Source organism: Paroedura picta, chromosome 8 (assembly GCF_049243985.1).
Source record: "Paroedura picta isolate Pp20150507F chromosome 8, Ppicta_v3.0, whole genome shotgun sequence".
Taxonomy (NCBI): Eukaryota; Metazoa; Chordata; class Lepidosauria; order Squamata; family Gekkonidae; genus Paroedura; species Paroedura picta.
In genome coordinates this window covers 46415623-46439531 of record NC_135376.1, presented here as the reverse complement: position 1 = coordinate 46439531, position 23909 = coordinate 46415623, and the positions used below count along the sequence as shown (strand labels likewise).

Genomic DNA, 23909 nt, shown 5'->3' with positions numbered 1-23909 from the left:
CGTCAACGGCCTCGCCTCTTACTCAGGCAGCCCGCGGGTTTACGACAGTGAGGGCACTGGCCCTCGAAGTGAAGCCCAGGACGATTAGCGACAGTCTGGCTCATGCTTTACGGTATTTCCGGTTGCTCCCGGGAAAACAGTTGTTGCAAAATTGCTGAGCGTTGACAGCATAAGCATTGGGTAAGTTTTTTAAGTCCATGATTTTAGAGAAAATTTAAAGGCCTTCGGGTTATGGTTGAATGCATTCTGGTTCTTGTGAAAGCAAGCCTTCTTCCTTAGAACCAAATGCGTTGCATTAAAGAAAATTTATTGATTTAAATGGCTCTTCCTTTCGCGTAAACAGATGTGAGTGGGATCGAAGGCTTCAGGCAGACCTCAGTCCCTGCCTTGTTAAAGTACTCATATCGTGTCATTATGAAATGAGAGGTTTTACCATACCGTTGTCATCAGAATTCTTAAGTGTCATTGATAGGAATTCTGAATCTCGAAAGTGGGTATTTTAGTACGCCAACTGACAGCCCACTCAGAGCGCCGCCCTAAGCAGGTACTCGCAACTATGTCCCGCTGTTAACAAGGTTTACTTTCTAGAAAGGATCGTTCAGTGCTTTAGGTCTCTTTGGGTTCATTGGCTAGCGTGCAAAGGACTGATTGCTTCCACACAGGAGTACTTAGAATTTCACTTAATAGTCTTGCCTCACGATTTATTGATTTATTTTAGTGGGTACAGAATTTAAGGTACAAAAGGGTATGGGGTGGGATCTCAACGAGATGAAAGGCCATGGAGTCCACCCTCCAAAGCAGCCGTTTTATCTAGGGGAACTGGACTCTGTTGGTCTGGAGTTGGAGATCTCCAGGCCCCACCTGGAAGCTGGTCTAAATAAGCATAAATAGGACAAGGTTGTCAATCTTAAGATATCATTTCTCTATAACTTATAATGAGTACTCATATTGACTGTAATCTACCTTGCATCGCAGGAAGCAGTCAATAAATAAAATTACTACTGGCCATCAATTCTTATAAAATTGTTGGTTGTTGCTAGCTGGTCAGTTGTTGGTTGTTGCTAGCTGGTCAGTCAGCCGGCCACTTTTCCTCCCTATAACATAAACAGACATCAGAATATGGACACAAAATTACACAACAAATCTTATGTTTAATCGACCATTCAGATTTTCATTGTCTGACACTTGAGCGGCAGTCAGGATGTTCTAACAGCCTTTACTGGCTCTTTCACTGGCAGAGGAGTTACACTTGTTGCATGCAGATTAATCGCCTTCAAATTGGACATAAACCAAAGCCATTATAGAGCATTGCATGTATTGATACCAGAAATCGAAAATCGCCTCTAAGGCACTTTCTGTCCAGATTGTAGGTGTTGAAATGGTTATTGCTCTGAGAATGGTTTAATTTTCCTCTTAACCCGCCTCAAAAAACTCAATTTCCCAGAATGCCTTGAGGGTTTTTTAGGCTTGCGCGCGCTAACAGATTCTGCGCATGCGGTTACAGCTCACGTTTATGTTGTTTGGAGAGGCTTTTGAAGAACTGGGAGGGGGGATATTTTGGGTAGAAAGCAACGTTTTCAAGGTGTTTTTTCACTTGCTGGTCGAAGCGGCCTGCGCGTTTGCTCTTTTCAGGGGCATGGAAATGGGTGAAGGATTCACGGGTGAGGGCTTGCAAGACGAAGAGGAAGAGGAGGAGGAAGACGAAGAAGAGCTCCCGGAAGCTCCCGGCTGCTCCGGGGCAGCCTCCTGCTTCGAGAGGGAAAGCCGCTCAGAGTCCAGTGGTGAGGGGAATGGAGAGATGGAAGAGGAGGAGGAGGAAGAGATAGAAGAAGAAGAGGAAGAAGAAGCCGCTCTAGGAAGGGGACACAGGGAGCCCTTTGGAAGCTTTGGGATGGAGGAGGGAGCAATGGAGTCGGACGATGAAGACGAGGTAACGTGGAGTCCACCGTTTCCATTTGGAGGGAGGCGGGAGGCGAGGACACTTGGTGATGAAGTCGTACTTCCCAGCGTGTCTTGCATGAAGCATAACATCCGGCATAGTCGGGTAGCAACCTCAAAACTGGGCTTAAACATAGACAAAAGAACACAAGTTTGACTATGTACTTAGTTATGAATTCCCGTGTGCATTGTGGTGCCTTTCAGCCCTGTTCTCCACGGCAGCGAATGTCAAAGCATTAGAAGTTTTAAAGTGTGTGTGTCAATAAAAACAATCCACCAAAGCACAAACATATAAATGAGGGAATGCCAAACAAACAGAGAGATTCACCTACTCACAGAAGATGGGTAAGGTAAAGGTAAAGGTATCCCCTGTGCAAGCACCGAGTCATGTCTGACCCTTGGGGTGACGCCCTCTAGCGTTTTCATGGCAGACTCAATACAGGGTGGTTTGCCAGTGCCTTCCCCAGTCATTACCGTTTACCCAAACTGGGTACTCATTTTACCGACCTCGGAAGGATGGAAGGCTGAGTCAACCTTGAGCCGGCTGCTGGGATTGAACTCCCAGCCTCATGGGCAAAGCTTTCAGATGGCTGCCTTACCACTCTGTGCCACAAGAGGCTCTTAGAACATGGGTAGAGGAGAACAATTATTCTTGGAAAGAAAATCCATAATGGCTAAAAAGCCTATTTTCGGATAGCCACCCAGCTCAAATAGAAGAAGCAACTAAAACAGTCTCCAGAGAGTACATAGTGATTAGGTAGGATAATATGGGAGTAGAAGGTCCTTAAAGTAAACTGGCCACAAGCTGTGTCAATAACAGCTCCTTGGTTGCTCTCAGAAGTAAATTGGAAGCCATTGTTGGTAGAGCAAGACTTGTGTGATAAGATCTGTGACTCTCTTTAGTCAGCATTCTGTAGCAATTGTATCTTTCAAACAGTCTTCAAGGGTAGTCCCACACAAACCACATTGCAGTAGAGTACCCGAGTAGAACGTTAGGCCCTACCTTAGCCCCTGGTAATCTAATGTTTCTGTGTTGGCATATGTGCCATTTTTACTCTATCATATAATGTTCGTAGAACAAGCTATCCATTTTCATATGTTAAAATTCATTACTGTGTGTTGAATACAATGGGAGAGGGCTAGCAGGATAACATTTGTCAATGAGCCCTGTTTTGTATGTGTATCCCAAATGTACAGTGTGGCACTGTCAATATGCTGTGTGCACTGGAGATGAGACCTTTCTAGAAAAAAATTAATGTCATGTTCAGCACAGAAATTGTATATGGAAAGTATTTCTCTGCAAAGAACTGATATGTCTACAGTAGACAGAGAAATGGTACTTTCTGCCTACATTTATAGCTTTATTTTTAAAGGTCTATTCTTAGAGAATGATACTTAAGGAGAAAGATACTTAACAGCATTTTTTCAGCATTTCCACACATCTCTTGTGTAAGTAGCATACAAACCTTTAAAAACTTCTGACACTAGTATCTTGTTCACTTATAGCGTATGATTAATCTGTCTGAACTGACACCATACATAATGTGTTCCATCTGCAAGGGGCATTTTATAGATGCCACAACTATCACAGAGTGTCTTCATACATGTAAGTTTTACTTTCCTTTTCAAAATAATTTTGTATTTGTGGTAAAATTACATTTTGAAAAAGCTCATTTTGAGTATACCAAGATGCCTGTAATAGCTTGATCAGCATCAAGATAATGTACCATAATTTCTTTAAAAGAGGATCTTTGAATGACCTCCTCCCCCCAAAAAAGAAAGGGAAGTCAATAGTTAAAAGCAGTTGACAAAGATTTCAGATACCTCGTCCCCCCCCAAAGAAATGAGCCAGCTGTATGAGGTATCCTCCTTCTGTCTTCTCCCTCCCCACTTCTGAGCACCACCTCCTACACCTCCCTCCCCACTTCTGAGCACCACCTGCTACACCTCCTCCTTCACCCCCTGCAATTCACTGTGCAGAGCTGAGAAAAGCAGTGATTGTCGGTTTCTGACAGTTGAGTACTTGTCCCTTCACCTCAGTGATATGCAGTGGCCACTGTGGTAGCTTTTGCAGGACTTGGCACTTGAGGGTGCTGATATACTTGCAATATTACCTGTAAGAGAAGGAGTTGTTTTGCTCATCTTCCTTCTATACCTCTGGCTAGCCCCTACGGGTTTTCTCTTTTCTTTCTCCTCAATGCAGCCCAAGCCAGCTTTCTTTTCTCCTTCCCACTCACCTAGTCCAGAAAAGACCTCTACGTGCATGAGGCAATTGGTCACATATGCTAGCTTTCTTGTGTGCTGGAGAAGTTGGCTTCTCTTTCTCCACACTAATTTGGCTGGGCCACAAAGTATGGAGGGAGACTCTTTCAACTCTTTGCAAGCACTCACTCTCCGCCCCCCTTGGTGTGTGTAGCTGTGAGCTGGATTACATACTCTTTGGTCCATCCTATATTTAAAAGATAGTTAAAGGATATGTATTCCACATTGTAACAACATGTACGAATCTTAAATTTTATATTTTATCATTTCTAAGAAATGCTTTGCTGTAGAATTGGAGATAGAATTAATGGCTCTGGAAATAAAATATATATGTAAGCATATAAGCACTTTGAAAACTGTATCTTTTAAGGGATCAGAGCTAGATATGGCACTGAATGTCCTGCTGCTTATTGGAATATATTGCTTGTAGGCTATGGAATGCTGTTACTAAGAATTGTGTTCTATGAGTACAGTTTTATAATTGACTATAAGTCTGAACCCAACATTAGTTTTACTTAAGGTCACCTTTCTGTTCTGCTTTGCATTATAAGCAGCCTGTACTATACTTTGTTTTTGTAATGCTTCATTTTATATATATATATAACTACTGCTTTGTTCTTTATTTACAGTCTGTAAGAGCTGCATAGTAAGACATTTTTACTACAGTAATAGATGCCCCAAATGCAACATTGTAGTGCATCAGACACAGCCTCTGTATAATATAAGGTAATGTATTTGGGTTGTGGTTTCCTATTTCGTTTGCCTGTAAAGAAAAAAAAAGTCTCTGTGCTAGCTGAAAGATAAAAACTGAAAGTATATTTCACACAAATGGAGGAAAACATCTGCTTCCCACAAATTAAGTCTAGTAGCCCATACAAAAATTATCAGTTCCCATTGTCAAAAAGGAACAAAGATGTGCTGCAAATCCAGATTTGCTCTGTCATTCCTCTGATATGTCTTTCCATCTAGGTATCAGTCTACTGTTGCTGAAGGCTTTAGTAAAGTTATTTTTGAAGTTACAATCTTTGGCGAGAACTTAACATACTCCCCAGATATTGGCTCATGTGTCGTTTACCCAGTAATCTATTATATTTGAAAGTGGTTTCTAATTTTTTGCATTTTGTGGCCATACTTCAATAATTTAATGCTGAAGCTTGTGATTGGTATTAAATTATTCATTTTCTTTCTTCCGTAGGCTGGATCGACAGCTTCAAGACATTGTATATAAATTAGTAGTCAACCTGGAGGAAAGTAAGTCTTTTTTGAGCTTCTTGTTATATGTGAACTAGGGCTATAATCCAGGAACTTTCTGTATTCAGCAATACTCTGAACTGCCATTTCTTGAAGCTAGGCAAGGTATATTGTTCTGTAAGTTTATAAATATCTGTAAATGTATATTTTTCTGTAAGTTTGCCCCAGAAGCCCAAACTCTGTCTTACAGTATGGGCTACAATAATCTGGGAATCCTTCTTTTCATGGTAAAAGAAAACAATTTTTAGACCTTATGGTTGTAAAGAGAGGTTTGATAATCTGTGGAATGTGTCTGAAGCAATCTCAGATGACATAAGGGTCTGGATGCCAGTGGTCAGAAAGTATAGATCTGTTGACTGACACAGCTCCACATATTTCTCTTCCTCCTCTTTATACTTCTGTTCACCCAGTCCATCAGTTAGTGATGACTGGTTTTGCAGTCCCCTAGCCTCTGTAACCATTCTTACCCCTCTTCTACCTTGCCAAAAATGGGAGGCTTGAAAATAATAAATATTAGAAGCAGAGACTATTATTAAAAATAATCCCATAGTTTTGTATGTATATATAAAATATTTGGGTCACAAAGTGTAGGTTTCCTTAATGCTTAAGACTGCATTTCAGTTCTAGATCCACTTAAAGCTTTTTGCATAATCATATTATTATCCCATCAAGTTCTGATTGAGTTTATTGAAAGATTCATTTGCATGACAATGTGCTCACAGAACAAAGTTTGATTCCGGTGACGCCAAGGGACTTGAAAAATACCCTCATTGGACTGCATTTCTGGAACTAAAGTTACTCATAAGTGACAATCCCAGTGAGATACGTAAATGCAGACTGGGCAGGAGTTACTACAGATGGAAAGCCATCCAGTGGACATTTATTTCTCTGTGGTGGTGGAGCAGTTAGCTGGATCAATAGGAAGCAAGAAATTATAGCTGTATCCCCCCCTCGCCCACCACCGTCACCTCATGTGGTGGAAAGAAAGAACCCAAGGCTGACTCTGAGGTGGGCTCAAGCAGGCAGCAACAATGACAAAAAAGGAGTCGTAATAATCCTGGATGACTGTTCCAGCAGCTTGTTGTGCCTCTCCTCTCCCCCGCGCCACGCATACTACTGTTCCTGGTGGCATCTTTGAGGGGCAAGCACAGGCACTGGACAGGATAGGAACAGGAGGATCAGTCATCGATTGCAGGGGGCTATTGAGCAATTTATGAGGACTCAGCACCAGAAAGGCGACTGAACTGCTACATGGAGGATCCGGCACCACACACAGACTGTACTGTGGCTGCTGGAGGAGGGAGTTATCCATTTGTGGAGTCTCCCAGTCAGGACCAGGCATTGCAGGCCCAGTGATTGTGGCTCCTGATGTGAAAGGCCACATACAGACTCCACAGAACAGGCTGCACAGTCATCAGTTGCCATACCCTGACCAGTCTGAAGGCTATAAACAAAGTACAATTATACAGGGGAAGATTTATTTTTTGCATATATAAACTGATGCTAGCATGTGGCATGATCGCAGGATACCAAGAGATCTTAACAGCGTGAATTGTGATGAACCTGGCCCTCCTCCACCAGGTTGGGAAGCCAGAAGTACAGTGTCTGAAAGAATATTTTTTTTTTAGATTATAACAACAGAACCACTCCATTCATGGACCCATGATTACGTCACATTATTAACTACAAGTGTCAATTCAATTAAAGCAAAGTGAGTTTTTGGAAGGTTGTCCATTTGCAGTTTGAATGTAAAAGTAGTGGGACTAATCCAGACAAAATATAGGAGACAAAGCAGTGATTGCAAGTTCAGTGTGAAACTGTTGTGTGGTTGAACACTTATAAAAATGAAGTATTATCTTAAATCTTGAAGAAGTACCAGTGGCAAGGATGATTGATAACAGTGAGTGCCCATGATTGATTCAAAATCTTCTTTCCACCTATGCCAATGAAACATAAGATTTTTCATTAATTATACCTCCCCCTCCCATTGCAAATTCCTGCATTACACAAAGTGCTTTTCTGGTGAGGGGGTGTCTCTTGACACTGGGGTGCAGTGTTTCAGAAGGTTGTTTGTGATACTTTGAATACAGCCAACTATGCATTTCAAACGTAAGTCACTACATGTCTAAATATATTGTGTTTGCTACATAGGGGAGAAAAAGCAAATGCATGATTTCTACAGGGAGAGAGGTCTAGAAATACCCAAACCTGGTAAGTAGCAGCACTTATTTTTTTTTAATTGCTATTCTGTTTCCAACCTGTGGCATTGTTACTACAGTCTGTGCTCAGCTGGATGCCACAGATAACACTTATGAGCAGGACATGTTAGTAGATTTTGCACTTGTTGGATATTGAAGTTGCTTTGTTAATTAGCAAAATAATTGGTGATTGACAGAGCAAATTGTAATATTTCATTGTAGCTGATTAAGCTCTTTCTACCTGTTTCTTGAGCCTCTTGTGGCGCAGAGTGGTAAGGCAACGGATATGCAGTCTGAAAGCTCTGCCCATGAGGCTGGGAATTCAATCCCAGCAGCCAGCTCAAGGTTGACTCAGCCTTCCATCCTTCCGAGGTCGGTAAAATGAGTACCCAGCTTGCTGGGGGGTAAACGGTAATGACTGGGGAAGGCACTGGCAAACCACCCCATATTGAGTCTGCCATGAAAACGCTGGAGGGCGTCCCCCCAAGGGTCAGACATGACCCAGTGCTTGCACCGGGGATACTTTTACCTGTTTCTTAATTAACATTTAATTAATCTAAAAATGATTTGATTAAAACTGCTAAAAAAACACAAAGCGTTTTGTGAAAGTTGCCATCTGCAAAAGAAATACATAGTTGACATGCTGATAAGAGAAATGTCTTGGTTGGTGACTTAATTCATATGCATAAAAGCAGCTAATCTTACTTCCTACAGTACCCTCTGTATTGAAGCAGTATGAGAGCCTTTGTAATACAATTATATTAGAGCAGAAAGACATACTCATGGTGATAAGGTCTTCAGGATCAGTGTTCCAGTTTATTAGTTAATACCTTTAGGCCATTGGCATACCACCACTGCTCAGGGTCAAACCAGGCATAATCCTGGGACTTCCATGACTGGCATGCCAAGCTCTTTAAAAATACATTTATTAGGTGTGTGAAGGACTGGGGCAGGGTGCCATTTTCCTGACCTGAAATGGTACTTCGGGGGACCAACTGTAGGGCTAAAAATACTGTAGGTTTTTCCCAGTGAGGCAAATAGCAGTTTCTGGGTTCTGTTTCAGATAGGGAAAACATTATAATTCTTAAAAAAACATTCTACACCCAGAGATCCACTGTGAGTTTGGTCTGTCTAGTCTGCCAGGGAGGCTGTTTTACTGAGCTACAAAGCTAAAAGTTCATGATGGTTCATTATTTGCAAACCGTGCCCCTATGAGTTGTATTTTCCCAGTTTGTTCCCATCCCTAGTCTTGTAGAATTTCAATCACAGAGCATAATAAAAGCAAGGAGTACCCTAACCAGAGCACCTATCTTTTTATAAAAATATGTGATTATCAAGCACATGACACCAGATTGTGGCAGTAACTTCACTGCATGGAGAATGGCCTCTGCAAGCTAGATGCATCAATATCACAGGGGATCTCTCCTTGATGTTCCTCCGCATGGTCTCCAATTAATGTGCAGATTGGACTTCAGGGGTCTGAGTTATTTCCCTTAGTTGATTAGCAATGCAGCCTTGTTTAAAATTGGCTATTTGGGTGATTTCAGTTAAGCATTTTTGAAGTATGTTATGGCACCATTCCACTTGTTACTTCACACTGTGATAACAAGATTCTTTGCTTTCTATTTTCCCTGTTTTTATATCTAAGCTGTGCCACAGCCAGTTGCTGTAGCCAGGGGGAGACCTCGCAAAGTTGTAGGCTCAGTGTTCCGTATCCCCCCAGAACTTGACATGTCACTACTCCTGGAGTTTATTGGGTGAGTGGAACAAAATTTTACTACCTGTTTAACTATGGCAGCTGGAAGTTCCAAGGACGTGTAACAAAAAATTCTCATGCCATTACACTTGCATCTACTCCAAATCTTGATACATTTTATTAATGACCTAAAGTTGCTCTTTGTTTTCAGAAAAAAAGGAAATCCAGTAGGAAAGATGTTGCAGATTTTGGAATTATATGCAAACACGGTTTTGCTTATTTTGGAACAGTCTCCTTTTTCTGCATTTATTTGGGAATCAATTCTTAAGAAGCCAGATTCCCAATTACTTTATTATGTAGAATAGCTCTGATTACACCTGACACATCTTACAAAGAGTGTGCATGAGGATTCTCTATGTAAAATAAGAAAGTCATATTATTTCATCAAACTAGTACATGAGCAGCCATCTTAACCATTTGCCTATATATAAAAGAAAAAGGGCCCTGTCCTGGCCCAGACACCACCCTATCTGGGTGGGGTCTGGGTCAGCAGGCCAATCTGGATGCGCCCAGCATCTTGGGATTGTCTTTAAAGATATCCGTGCAACAACTACAGTCGGTTCTGAAGGTGCTGAATTTACACAGGTAACCATGGTACTCTTGCAACTGAACTAGCTGCCAGTTTGCTCACAAGCACAGTCTGAGGTGCTGGTGAGCAAAATTATGTATATAAAACTAAAATGGCATTGTGTTGATTTAGCAATTCAAGCATGCAAAAACATAGTTCAAGAGGTATTGATTGTGTTAATTCTTTTTTTCTTTCAGAGCTAATGATCTCTCAGGGAATTTTAAGGTGTGGATGTTACTAAATTTATCTACCTATATTTCACTTTTAATTACATGCATAATTAAAATGTTAGCACTTTGAAAACAAGTTATTGTTTTGGAATATGCATTGGCTTGAATCCAAAAGTTATTCTTCCACCAGCAGAATAAGGAGAGCATTTTTTTCAGTTTTCCTCCTGCTGCTGCTGCGAACCCCCACATTGCATTCACACAATGTCCCTTGGGAAGAAGCATTTCAGGGAGTTCATTGGGTTGCAGTGGGAGGGAGTAGACAGGAAAGTTCCATTTCGTTGGAAAAAGTGCTTTCTGTCAGTGCGAAATGACCTTTGGATCCAGCTCCACGTTTTTAAATGCTTTCTTAAAATGTGGAAAGTGTGTTAATAAAAGTAGGAAAGCTATATTTTAATCTGAGACAGTAAAGCATCATGTGAGTTTTTAGTTCCTCTAAGGAATGAGCAACTTGACTGTCTTTCCTCTGTGGAATTGGTCCAAAGATTAATTTTTTTAAAACATTTAATATCTGAAATGTATTAAACAGTTGGTAGAAGTACGTATTGCATACTTCTAAACATATAATTAGAGCTTCCTGTCTTAGTTTCTCTTCTATAACTTGTCCCTGCCCACATTTGGTGGGTGCCAGGAAAGGTGTTGGACACCATGGACCCCACAGACATTATGTTGAAGACGTGTTAAGGTTTCTTCACTTAATAACAAAAAAATTTATTTTCATACACGTCCTTGGTATTTAATCTGTGTTATCCCCATTAAATTTCTTGGGATTGTATGTACAGTATCTGCTAGCGTATAAGACTACATTTTTCCTCTGAAAAACATGCCTCCAAGTGGGGGGTCGTCCTATACGCCGGGTGCACTTCAGTTGGGATAGACATAGCTGCCCATAGTGGCCCATAGTACTGTAATGTAATGTAACAAACTCTATATTTTGAGTGGAAATGTTGGGGGGGTCGTCTTATACGCCCAGTCGTCTTATACACCAGCAAATACGGTAAAGAAACAGGTTTTTTTATTTTTAATTATGTCTATATGATACATTCGTTGGCTTTCAGAAACACCTGAAGTCATGGAGCCATATAGTTGTGTTATCAAAAGAGAAATGTGGTTTGAGGAGTTTAAATACACTCACCATTATGCTTTTCTCTACAGTCCATGATCTTCACTAAATTAATAAATAATTATTTCATTTCTATGCTGCCTCATCCTATCAGCTCAGGGTGGTTAACAACAGTGTGAAGTCATACAATCTTACAATTAAAAACCCACCTCCTGTGTTTGAAATTCCTATAGGGTCTCTCGGGGTTATTTTTTTTTTAGGAGGGGGGTTGCCTTTGGTGGATATTTCATGTGGGGAGGCCACTATTTCCTGGTGTTATTGCCTGGCCTCAACCATAGGCCTGGCAAAATTGCTCAATTTTGCAGGCCCTCCAGAACTGTGCAAGAGCCCTGGTTTCATCAGGTAGAGCATTCAACCAAGCTGGGGCCAAGGCTGAGAAATCCCTGGCCCTGGTTGCGGCCAGTTTTATCTCCCTAAGGACGGAGAGCCTGAGCAGATTTAGACTGCTTGCTATTAATACTCTGGGGGGGGGGGGTATAGGGGAGAAGGCAGTCCCAAGGCTATTCTAGCCAGATTTTTTTTTCATACTGAGAAGAATCTGTATATTTACTAGTTGAGCCCCAAGCAGAGATATACCTCTTTAAGCCCTGTGGCGAAGAAGAGTTAAGTTTTTATACCGCACTTTTTACTACCTGAAGGAGTCTCAGAGCAACTTACAATCACCTTCCCTTTCTCTCCCCACAACAGACACCCTATCTGATAGGTGGTGCTGAGAGAGCTCTGAGAGAACTGTGACTGAGGCAAGGTCACCCATTTGGCTTCCTGCGGAGAAGTGGGGAATTAAACCTGGTACTCCAGATTAGAGTCCACACTCTTTAACTACTCTACCAAGCTGGCTTTCAGTGGATTTAGAAGACTGTGCAAAATTGTAATACCCAAACAAAGCACAAAGTATTGCTCTTAAATAAAGGGTATTGCGTAAGACTACTGTGGAAGTACAGACAAGCTTGCCTTTCATCTTCTGGGCGGACTGCAAGCGTTAGGTAATTGATAAGAAATAGTTTAATGTTAAAAGCCCTTGATTTTTCTCCAAAAAATGGTGTTTGTTGCAAGTACCTCATTCCAGCGTCTTCATTCAAACTAACCCTACCATCACCAAGCAAGGCCTTCTTTAAAGTAAAATGTGGAACTGCCTGAAGACATGCAAATATAATTCATGTGCATAGTGTGTACTACTACAGCACACCTATGCATATTTTTATGTACACATATTGTTTCAGCATCACTGTCCTTATCATAACTTCAATGCCTTCATGTGCATTGTCAAGAAAGAAGCTCCTGTGTCCTTGCTTGATCTTTTTCATCTTTAAAACATTGGTGAATGTGAAGAGCAGCCAATGACATCTGGGAATTATAGTTGGTAGGGGGGAGGAGAAATGGTTACACTTGGTCAGGGTCTTGGGGTTCTAGAGGAGCCTAGGCATTACCTTTCTTGTTGTAACCGGAACTTTATGCATCAGCTAACATCTTACAACTTTTGTATAGTTTTGATTTTTAATTGCACATTCTTTCATTTTGTATCATTTTAAGAAGTTCTGAATCAATTACTTGTGGATAAACAAATACTTGTAGTAATGCAAGTTTAATATATGCAGAAAAATTATAACGTCAGAACTGCTCAAAGAATCTTTTGTAGAGAAAGTAATTCAAAGGCCCCAACTCATTTTTCCTGCTTTGAAAAATTGGATCCTCCATGTACAGTTAAAGCTTTCATAGTCATCAAATAAAGGGTCTCTTGTGGCGTAGGGTGGTAAGGCAGCCAACATGCTGTCTGAAGCTCTGATCATGAGGCTGGGAGTTCGATCCCAGCAGCCGGCTGGCTCAGCCTTCCATCAAGGCTGACTCAGCCTTCCATCCTTCCGAGATGAGTAAAATGCGTACCCAGCTTGCTGCTGGGGGGTAAAACGGTAATGACTGGGGAAGGGAATGGCAAACCACCCTGTATTGAGTCTGCCAAGAAAACGCTAGAGAGCATCATCCCAAGAGTCAGATATGACTTGGTGCTTGCACAGGGGATACCTTTAGTCATCAAATTTTAAAATTAAAAATAAGATATTTTTGCAATAGTATGTATTTTATTAAAATTCATATATAAAACTACTTGTTTGTATAATTCATAAATTTTATATATTGATTCATAAAGAAATAGTCATATTTGTAGTTCTTAAAAATCAGCAAGGATAAGGCTCAAATACCAGTAGTGTGGTTGCGTTTTCAGTAGTCACATGATGGAAATTTAAATCTCCTTTTCAGTTGTAAATCATTTAAAATTATCTGTTATGATGTGCAAAATAGTAATTTGGTGAGTTAAATCATAGGATGAATTTTTTAAAACTCCCCTTTTGGAATTCTAGATTTTTGGCTGCTTTAAAAAAAATTAGTTAGGCGGAAGCATGATCAGACCACACACAACAGTTGCAGACATATATGGAGCAGCTACTTGAAATGATAACACTGGTAAATATAGACATACATCTTCTGCCTTTGAAGGCAATATCTCCCATAGCCATCATTCCCAAATATGGGACCATAGAGCGACCATAGTAGTGGGGGATCGGGTGGAGATAGCTGGGATTTTGAGTCTGTGAGCCATGTAAGCTGATCTTATTGTGCAAAACAAGAGGACTGAGTGCTGCTCTATGTATTCTGAATATTTTTCTATCCTCAGTGGTCATGGTTGCCATATTAATATGTTTTTAAATAAAAGTAGAGTTCAGAAATACTGTTTAAGTAATCTAACAGCATACAATCTGCTGCCTTCTTTCTGTAGCCTCTGGAAAAGAAGTTTGTACGGGTTTCAGGAGAGGCAACAATTGGACATGTTGAGAAATTCCTCCGAAGAAAGATGGATCTTAATCCTGGCTGTCAGGTATAATATGGTAGTAGTTTGTAGCTTGCAATGGTCTCACAGCCTTATCCTCCCACCTCCTCATGATCTTCTAGTAGCATGGAAGTGAATTAGGCTATGCAGTTATTCCTGTTTTTACATTTCAGAAGGCATTGTGTAACTTGGAGCAGTCAAATTTGTTGCACTGTGTATAAATGCAAAGACACTGCAAAGAGGGCTGAATAAACTTGACTAGATCAGGAAAATAAAATTGAAAGGCTAAACCATAGTTTTGGGTTATAAAGACTTTAAAGTGGTGGTAGAAACATGATCTGAATATTTTTATAATTTCAGATTTTTACCAGAATTGTGCCCAATTTTTACTAATGAAAACTTAGGGATGAAAGGGAGGGAATTAATTTCCCCCCTCAAAGTCTGAAGAATGTTTCAGGGATTTCTCAATGGTATAAAAGTTGAGAAAGGCTGGGTTAGTGTAATACCATATGAAAATATCTCTTTTTAAGGGATAGTTATGATTTAATGGTGATTTCTGTTGTAATATCCCAAACCAGCATTATCTTTCTTTTGTAGCCAAAATAACTGGGAAAATTTTATTGATTATTTCTAATAGAATTTTCTTGCAGCTGCTTTTAAATTCACTAATACAGCTTAAAGATGTGTTTCCTCGTCAAATAGACATTTCTTAAAGCATGAACTCTGAAGCCCAAAGATGGGCATTGGAGAGATAATCAGAAGCAGCATGGGCCACAGCTGGGCCAAATAGAATTTCTAGTATGTGATAAAGGCACATTGACAGTGTTGTATAAATAAAGGAAATTGCCCAGTTAATTAAATTGGATGATTAGTACACGTACCGTTCTGGTCTTAATCTTTCAGTTAGCTCCTTAGGTCTCTTAGCTTTGTCCTCCATGAAAGACTCCTCCATGAAAGACTCCCTGGTACCTTACAGTTGCTGACTTTTTAATGCCCTGTTCACTTGATGGCCCCTCTTTTATGCAACTAAAAGCCACCATTCTACTTGTTGTTCTTACAGTGTTTAGGGAAATAATTTTTGCATTCAGAAGTCTAAAACAGATTTATTGCACCGTTAGTCAATGGGATTCCTAGCCCTAGTCTGTCGTGCATTTCTTTACACCACAGCAATTCCTAATACTTTAGGTATTGGTAAAAAGAGCTGTTGAGAGCCAATTGGCTTTTGTATTATTTTCTTGCATCCCATTGGGTTATATTTGCATCATTTGAGTCCTACCTTAGCAGTTACTGTTGAAGCTTTAAGAGTTGTCAGTGACACAGTAGAATTTGTTTGACATTCCAAGTACTTTGAAGTGGGAGAAGAGAAAGCAGGGAGGAGAGAAAGCAGATTATAAAATCATTTATTTAAAGCTACCAAAACAGCTATTAAGGAATAGGCTGCATAGTAGCTTTGAAATGCAGATAAAATTTATTCAATTAGATTCTAATTTGCTGTTTTAAATCACTATAATATATTCTTGTTATTTAGCAAAATTATTGTAATAAAGGATTGTTGAGAGATAAATAAACACAACTTTCATGTAAATTGCATATGGATCAAAATGAAGAAATTCCTGCATATTGTGTTGTGCCTTACCTCTACTAGCTTTTCATTTCCCTTTGATCTACATCTCTGATTCTCCCAGTTTTCTGTTGTCATTGTATGCTGGGTAATGATATACTCTGACCAATAGGAGGCAGGCTATATTAGATATTTTTAGAATTACCCTCTTCCAATAACTAGATGTATTCTCAGCATAAAGCAGTTAGTATTTCAGGGTTTTTTAAAGCAGTTTTTTAAAATATCCAGAAAGTACAGCTGCACTTGAGAAAACTCTGGCGATCTTGTATCTAATACTGTCCTTCCTTTGTTGATCCAAAACGACCTATGAAAGGGGCTACCCAGGCCATATTTTTGCAGGGACAAACATATTAAAAGTTAAGCCCCCACCCATCTAGATACTAAACTTCCAGATCTGTAGCACTTAGGGTAACTTTGCTACTGCAAAGGACATGAATTGGTGTCCCAGTGTTTCTCAGCTGCATCACTTAAACTTAATTTGCTACTAATTCTGATAGCTGATGTAATTTTGTGCAGTAGTTACATGTAGTTCTTGCATGAAGGCTATGTATGGTCCTCTGTAGGTTCTAAAGAGGCATTCAAACAGTTGCCAATAATCAGTGTCTTTGGGATCTGTTAGTGTCAGATGATACAGAGATTTCAAATAGTATGAGCACAGTGTCCCACAGAGAATTGGTGCTCCAGAGCTAATTGCTGTTGTATTATTTAATTAAGAAGTTGCTTGAGCTGAGACAGCTGCCCATGTTAACAGTTTTAACCCCACTAGTACCGAAAGAATATTTGCTTTGAACATGGAATTTACACTGACAAGTATAAACCGATCTCTCTCTTTTTTTGTAACTAAAACGTAGCTCTGCAGATATTGATAACATATATGTAGGGCCCCCCCCCCTCCATCAGAACAATCTGTGATAATTGCCTTCGGCTCTTCAATATAGGGATGCTAGTAACACCAACTGCTTTAGGATAGATTTTTTCTTTCTCTCTTTCAATTCACTACAAACTGTCCCACTTGTCTATATTTGCTAGATCTTATAAAAGTAGCAGCACCAACCCACCTAGGTCTAGCTTTCTCCAGAGATAGTCTGACAGAGTGACCAGAGCATTCTCCACTTGTGGCCAAACTAGAAAGGTTCAGGTGCTAGAGTTTTCCTTCCACCACCCATTCAGTTACCTTGCCTGGGAATGCTAGATACAAACTGGCCAGTAGTTGGCCAAGTCGGATGGATCCAGTTCCTGTTTTTTTCAATAAAGGCCTCATCACTTCCTCTTTCAACCTCTCCAGGAACATCCCTGAAGTCAGGGACAGACTGGTAATGTCTCAGAGCGGGCCCCTACCACTGGCTTTTGCCAGCCATGAGGGACATGGGTCAAGAGGACACATGGTTGGCCAGACCGCTGCCAGGGACTTGCCTGCTTCAGCCAAAGAAAGCAGACTGAAGAGGTCCAATATAGGACTCTTGAGAAGGTCAAGGGGCTGTCTCAGGTCTGAAATCCTAGGGAACAACTCTGGAAAGAACTTGGTGAAAGAGGATGAATTGGATATGTATACCCTCTTTAATCATAGTAATTGAGGAAGAATTGGGCAGTCTAGCCTGTTGCATATCAAGAGCAGTGGAAAGGTGCTAAAGACCCCTGAAGGTAGACCTTGGCCCTACACCTTTCCTGATTAACAGGAAAGTAACAGATGAATGGCATGCTCAGTGCCCACCCCAAGGAGATCTTCCCCCACCTTTGTTTTGTTTATTTCTAGGTAGATATAATATGTGGTGATCACCTGCTGGAACATTACCAAACTCTAAGGGAAATCCGATGTGCTCTAGGAGAAAGTGCAGTGCAGGTAAGTTGATGCCAAGACTTTGAGGGAAGATGAGGCTATTACCAAAAGTGTCTTTTATTAACAAAAGTTTAATAACTGCTAGTGACATTTTTGTAGCTGGCCACTTTGCATAATTATATCATGTATGCTGCTAGGGACATTTCACAGTGACAGCTAATACATTTGTGTGGTTCTCTTGGATTAAGGTTTCTATTTAGTGTTGTCCTAAGAGTTTTACTTTCAATTTGAGTCAAACATATTATTATTATTATTATTATTATTATTATTATTATTATTATTATTATTATTATTATTATTATTATATTTGTTTCCCGCCATTCCCTTACGGCTCGTGGCAGGTTACAGTGTCCTAAAATCCCCATTAAAACCCCATTAAAAGACATAAAACATTACCAACATGGCAGAGATCGACAAACTCAACTTCCCCCCTCCCACTACTGGCGGGTGGAGAGGAGGTCCTGATGATGTTCAGGTCCCAAATCCGGGGGGGTTGGTTGATCTATCTTACCAGCCCCGGCCTCAACCATAAACCTGGTGGAAGAGCTCCGTTTTGTAGGCCCTGCGGAATGTTGAAAGATCTAGCAGGGTCCGCAGCTCTCCCGAGAGCTCATTCCACCAGGTCGGGGCCAGGACCGAAAAGGCCCTGGCCCTGGCCGAGGCCAGGCGTGCTTCCCTAGGGCCGGGAACGACCAGCATATTTTCACCCGCAGGGCACAAAGCCCTGAGGGGGGCTTAGGGCGATAGGTGGTCCCTCAGGTATGTGGGTCCCAACTTGCATAAAGCCTTGAAGGTTAAAACCAAAACCTTGAACCGGATCCGGACAGCAATTGGCAACCAGTGCAGCTGCCTCAGCACTGGCTGGATGTGTGCCCTCCAAGGTGTGCCGGTGAGGACCCTAGCAGCTGCGTTTTGCACTAGCTTGAGTTTCCGGATCAAGGACAAGGGAAGGCCCGCGTAGAGTGAGTTACAGAAATCTATTCTGGAGGTGACCGTTGCATGGATCACTGTGGCTAAGTGTTCAGGGGACAGGTAGGGGCGCTAGTAGTCGGGCCTGGCGAAGGTGGAAAAACGCCTGGCTGGCTACTTTCTTGACCTGCATCTCCAAAGTCAGGAAGGTGTCAATGGTCACACCTAAGTTCCTTGCCTGGGACGTGATGATAAGTTTCGTCCTTGCCAGGGTGGGTAAGATATAGTTACTACAGTAAAAAAGTTAATGTAATGTTAACATCTGGGTCCACATCTTTAGAGCATCGTAAAAACTGCAAAGAGCCATGCATTGGTATACTAAGCATAAATCTGTACTTGATTTGGCTGTGTTTCGGATTCCTTAGAATGCTAGCTTCAGTCTCTCATTCTTCCTTATGCTGCTAGGGTTCCAGTTCATAAATGCACAGGTTTATTCCAAATAAAATGTGTTTAAACATATATCTGCAATCAGTGGATGGCTGCAAACAAGTTCTCTCAGTAATACACTTTGGGGAAAGGATGTAGACGCCACCTTCAGAAGTGCATAGAAACTTGCTCCCTGAAACTTGAAGCCTAGGAGGCAAAAATTCCTAGATTGGCTTGGCAGGAGCCATTTAACCCTCAATATCTCTGTACCACAGGCCCTAGACAACCTGGTTGAATGATGCTTAGCACCCAGAGCAGAACTCAGGATTGCAGAGGAAATGGCATCATTAACTGAGGAGACCCAGAGTATGTCAGGTGGCGTATGAGCCTGAATTCACTCAGTACTTTGAGACCACATCAAGGGATGAGACCTGGAGGCTGGGCTGGGTAGGGTGGGGATGAAGGATCCCACCACCCTGCTAGCCTTATGCTCCTTGATTAATTTTAGCACTATCAACTTTGACAGCCCCTCCCTTCCCCTGTTTGTTAGATCTGGATGGGGAGGATATGAGGCTGCTATTAGTTTACTGTACTGATAATTTGCTTAGTGCTCAATACACCAACTCTGGCAGCTTCATGTGCAGCCCTGACTACATTTTGAATAGGCAGTCTACAGACACCAGTTTCTGCACATGGTCCTTGCTTGATTAGGGCAGTAGAATAAAATGTGGATTAGTGCAATTACAGAAATCATTAAAACTAAAAATAGTTTATAATTGGTGATTTCACTATATCATAATAATAGTATTTTGGTTCTGAATCAAAACTCAATGAAAACAGACTGCTTCTTAAAGTGTCCCAGTCCTGAAATGCTGTTTTCTCACACTGCTCTAACAACCACAACGGCAGACTGGGGGGGGAGGTGATTAGTGGATGGGGGAGCAGGTGGCGTCAGAGAGGGAAGCTGATACACATTGCCCTTCTTCTCTCTGCATCCCCATTTGCTTTTAAAGGAAATCAAAGCCCTCTGGAAATCAGATTGTGACTCTCCAGTCCAGCATCTCATCTAGTTACATAATTTCACTGTTCTTTGGACTATGGAACTGGTCTAGTCAGTTAATCAGACTTTAAAAATCGAGCCAGTAAAGTAAAACCTTGTCCTGCAGCAAGCTGCACCACACACAGTCATTTTATTGAGAACAAAGCAGTGCTCAAAGTGTTTAGGAAGGCTGGAAGGAAAATCCTCTTGCATACAGTGGAATAATTGAGGGGGAAAGATGAACCAGCTACTAAACAGGTGCAGATGAATTCAACTATCAGTATTTTATTTCTTGAATTTTTAGACTTAATTCTCAAGCTAAAATATTTTGCTTCTGGGTCCACCCTACTGGCATGATAGATGTAGGATCCTTGATAAAGAGAAAGACATTAAAGATTTCTCAGTGTTCAATCCCATGTCACCCTTTATTTGTTATTTTTCCATACATTGACTGAACATACAGGGGAGGCCGTGGGCATGAGTACACTGGCCTTCTTTCCAAGCAATCACAGAGTTGTCTGCACAGCCTGAATGCATAGAAACCTCTGGCTTATGTTTCTTCCCAGTGATCAGGGGCACTGTATTATAAACATTGCCCATCATGGGGGACATATGTACAAACCCACCCCTCTTGTGTAGACGAGCCAGTGCTCAAGCAAGGGCAGGGGATGGTGCTGGCATACTCATGCCCACTCTTTCTCTCCGTGTGTTCAGTCAGTGTGCAGAGGGGTTGTGTGTTTAGGGCCAAAGAATGGTTTACATATGAAAAGGGGAAGGATTCTTGTAACAACATGATTTCTTTCCATTTTCTAGGATGGCTTACTTGTACTGCACTACGGTCTAATTCTGAACAGAGAATCTGCACTTTAAAAGATTGTGTAAATCTCAGAAGTCAAAGGGCTCTGAAGAAGCAGATCGATCATAGTCAGTCCTAAAGTACACCAAAGAAGGCCATCTTATCAGGAAAAATGCATTGCTGTTTGCTCTGAGTTAATTAGTATATGACTTAAATCAGCATGGAAAACAAATGCTGTGCCAATAAGTACTTTCTGACAACAGAATCCTGCAAGCTCTGGAAGAGCACACCCACTGTGAAGTGAGCATTTCCACACATTTTAGTTGCTGTTTAGTGGCCTTACAAGGTCATTCCCAGGATTTTGGACAAGCCTGTGCTTGGGAGTCCTTAAATATACAATGGCAATCATGTTCTCAGGGATTATCTTTGGTGTCTCATATACATTCTTCTTAGTGACACTTTACGTGCACTGGTTGAAATAGTATGGGAAACCTTTCAGATTAGTCTGTAGAAGAAATTGGGAACAACCACCTGTTAATCAGTTTTAAGCATTATCTCTCACGTTTTCATTAGAAGTAGCATTAAGCTATGCAACATCAAAGGAACAGAGTGTGAAATGAATTAGGCATCGGCTAATTAGGCAGCAAGTTCTTTACCCATTGTAAATTTTTCAGAGAGTTGGCTGTGAGGTCCTTTTGGGAAAACATTAGAGCTCTTGATTCTTTTCCTACTGAAGCCAGCAATGCAGCCTTTGTTATGGTCCATAAGAAGGATTCCCAGCTTGTAGCACCCTTACCCAGTTCCTTCATACTTCTCAGCATGTCTCCTTTTGTCCCTAACTTCCATCCACAATCACATCGATGCTGCCCTTTCACAGCCTCTTACTTCGGATGTTCCATCGTTCTCTGGTGCTTATTCCTCAACTTCCTTCTAGCTGTTCTGGAGCCTCAATTGGTGGCACATGACTGGGTTACAACCTCTCCCAAATGTAACAGCTTCAGGCAGACTCTGTTGCCATGTCAAGAACAAAGAAGACAGTGCGTTGAATGGCTACTTACTTGAACATTTGATTTTAGTTCTTTTAACACATTCACAAGACTGGCTTAGTCACAGGGATTTCAAAGAACAGTGTTGTAAATGGCTTATATCACCACTGATGAAATATGAGCACTTGAGACTACAGTCTACAGAACAGTGGATGGGATATGTGCTTTCTGATACAAAAGGTGCCAGTCTGTTAATTATCTATTCTTCTATTTCAGTAGTCTATTCTGCTAGAGAATTTCTGCTCCATACACATAGACAGTAGATAATTTTTTCTTAACTGCACCCTTTTGAATCTGCTTTTGTGCTTAGAAAAATGCCTTTACAAATCAATTTTACTGCAATGAATTTTACTGCAATTTGTAGCGGGAAGGTATTTCTAAATGCTTATCTTATAGTCAAAGTACTCTGTGTTGAAGTTGTATAAAAACCAGGAATAAAATGGAACATATCATTTTGTACATTTTTAAATCTGTGTTAAATTTCAGTATTTTAACACTAACTGGCATGATGGTTCTCTTTTCGAGCAGGGGTTACTGGGGGAGTGGGAGGGAATTTCCTGCACTGAACTTGGTGACCCATGGAGTTTGTTCCAGCTCTGTTCCTTATGTTTCTAAAATTTGGTGTCATGCCCAAATGAACAAAATTAAAAGTAGAAAAAACTCTATCATAAAAATATAAATTAATAGTAAGATAGTAAGACAAGCAAAAGAAGAATTCAAAGAGCACATTGCTAAAAAAAAGTTCAGACAAGAATTCATTAATTGTATCCAGTTATCCTCTTCTACTGAGTCTCTTGTCCGAGTCTCTGGAATTCTCCATTAGAGAAAGTCTTAATGGGAAGGAATCCCTGGCCCAGTCCAGTACCTTTAAATACTTTGAAAGAAGGAAACGAGCAGGGTTGCAGCTAGCTAGACAATCAGGTAATGAAGGTGTGAAAGGATTGCTGGATTATGATAGGAAATAATCTCCATGCCTCCTAAAATGCTTATATATAGCATGAGTGTGTATGGTGAAGCTCTGATCTCTTGGCTTCTTAGCAGAGCTCAGCCCTGTATTGTGGCTTCCTTTTATAAAGAAAGCCAGTGAGATGCTGCAGAGATATAAATCTTTAAACATCTGCAGAATGACTCACATGTCCTTGTGTAACTGCTGTTTTTTTTTAATTTTTACTTTAACTTTTGACTAATGTTTATGATTTTATGGTTAGGGAAATAATACTGTAAGGAGTGGGTGAGTGTGTAATGTTTTTCTGTATAGATTTATTGTCACATAAGAAAATGCCTTAATTATATTTAGACCCCTAAGAAAAACATGCCATTAGAGCTGCTTAATGCAAAGCTCTGGCCTAAGACTTGGCCAGATATTCCTTAAAGACAGAATGAATAAGCAAACTAGCACACTGAAAAAGATATTTTCATTAATATAAGTTTTCAATTGGGCAAACTGGACTCAATAGCAATAGTAATCTGTTTTACATAATATATTTCTGGTAAGGCCTTGGAGGAGGAGCATGTTTCATGGCTTAAGTGCCACTCGGCACTTAACACCCACTCAGGACATCTGTCCCACCCCTGAGTGCCTCCTCCAACCGGCTTGCCTGTCTGTCCAGCGGCCAGCCTTCCATCCCCCACCCCTGACCACCCCTCCTCCTTCCACTTCCCTCTGAGGCTCAGAGGCTGCAGATCCCTGCTGCTCGAGAGCTGCCCCTGTTGGTGCCTGAAGACTTTCCAGGTCCTTGGGGAAGGGGAAGACTGTCTATAGAGTTCTTCCACTCCACCCCACCCCCCTAATCTAGTGCCTGTTGTATTCCTGAATGCAACGGCCTTGGCCCCTAGTACAAAATAAATAACTACATTTATCTATCTATAATGACTAGGCTGTGGTGTTCAAATATGCAGTGAAGAACCTAGGAACCTTTTTTGTATGTTTCAGAAGATTAAAGTCTCTCAGGGCTACTTCCGATCAGAGATATTATGTAAGGTCCGTGCAAAGCTTCTAAAGTACCAGTCAGATTGCTAGGGTAGATGTGTTATTTTTTTCAAGGCTACATTGTTTGGGCAATAATCCTAGACATCTAGATAGGGAAAAAC

At 41.0% G+C, this 23909-nt stretch overlaps 1 protein-coding gene across 4 annotated transcripts; it reads left to right on the top strand.

Annotated features, from left to right (window-relative positions):
- Positions 1-29: 29 nt before the first annotated feature.
- On the top strand, positions 30-22287 carry PCGF6 (polycomb group ring finger 6). Of its 4 annotated transcripts, XM_077349607.1 has the most exons (11): positions 30-180; positions 1608-1930; positions 3445-3544; positions 4830-4926; positions 5396-5451; positions 7603-7662; positions 9298-9406; positions 10171-10198; positions 14094-14192; positions 17519-17605; positions 20790-22287. In XM_077349607.1, exons 2-11 carry the CDS (start codon positions 1637-1639, stop codon positions 20844-20846), a joined length of 987 nt encoding a protein of 328 aa, XP_077205722.1. In that variant the 5' UTR covers positions 30-180; positions 1608-1636; the 3' UTR covers positions 20847-22287. The 4 variants fall into 4 exon arrangements, 3 of the variants coding, with proteins under 3 accessions (XP_077205722.1, XP_077205721.1, XP_077205720.1); XR_013233570.1 differs by lacking the exons at positions 30-180; positions 20790-22287 and adding an exon at positions 12011-12306 and having other exon boundaries at positions 193-1930; positions 17519-17537; XM_077349606.1 differs by lacking the exons at positions 30-180; positions 20790-22287 and adding an exon at positions 19213-20759 and having other exon boundaries at positions 195-1930.
- The last annotated feature ends 1622 nt before the right edge of the window (positions 22288-23909 follow it).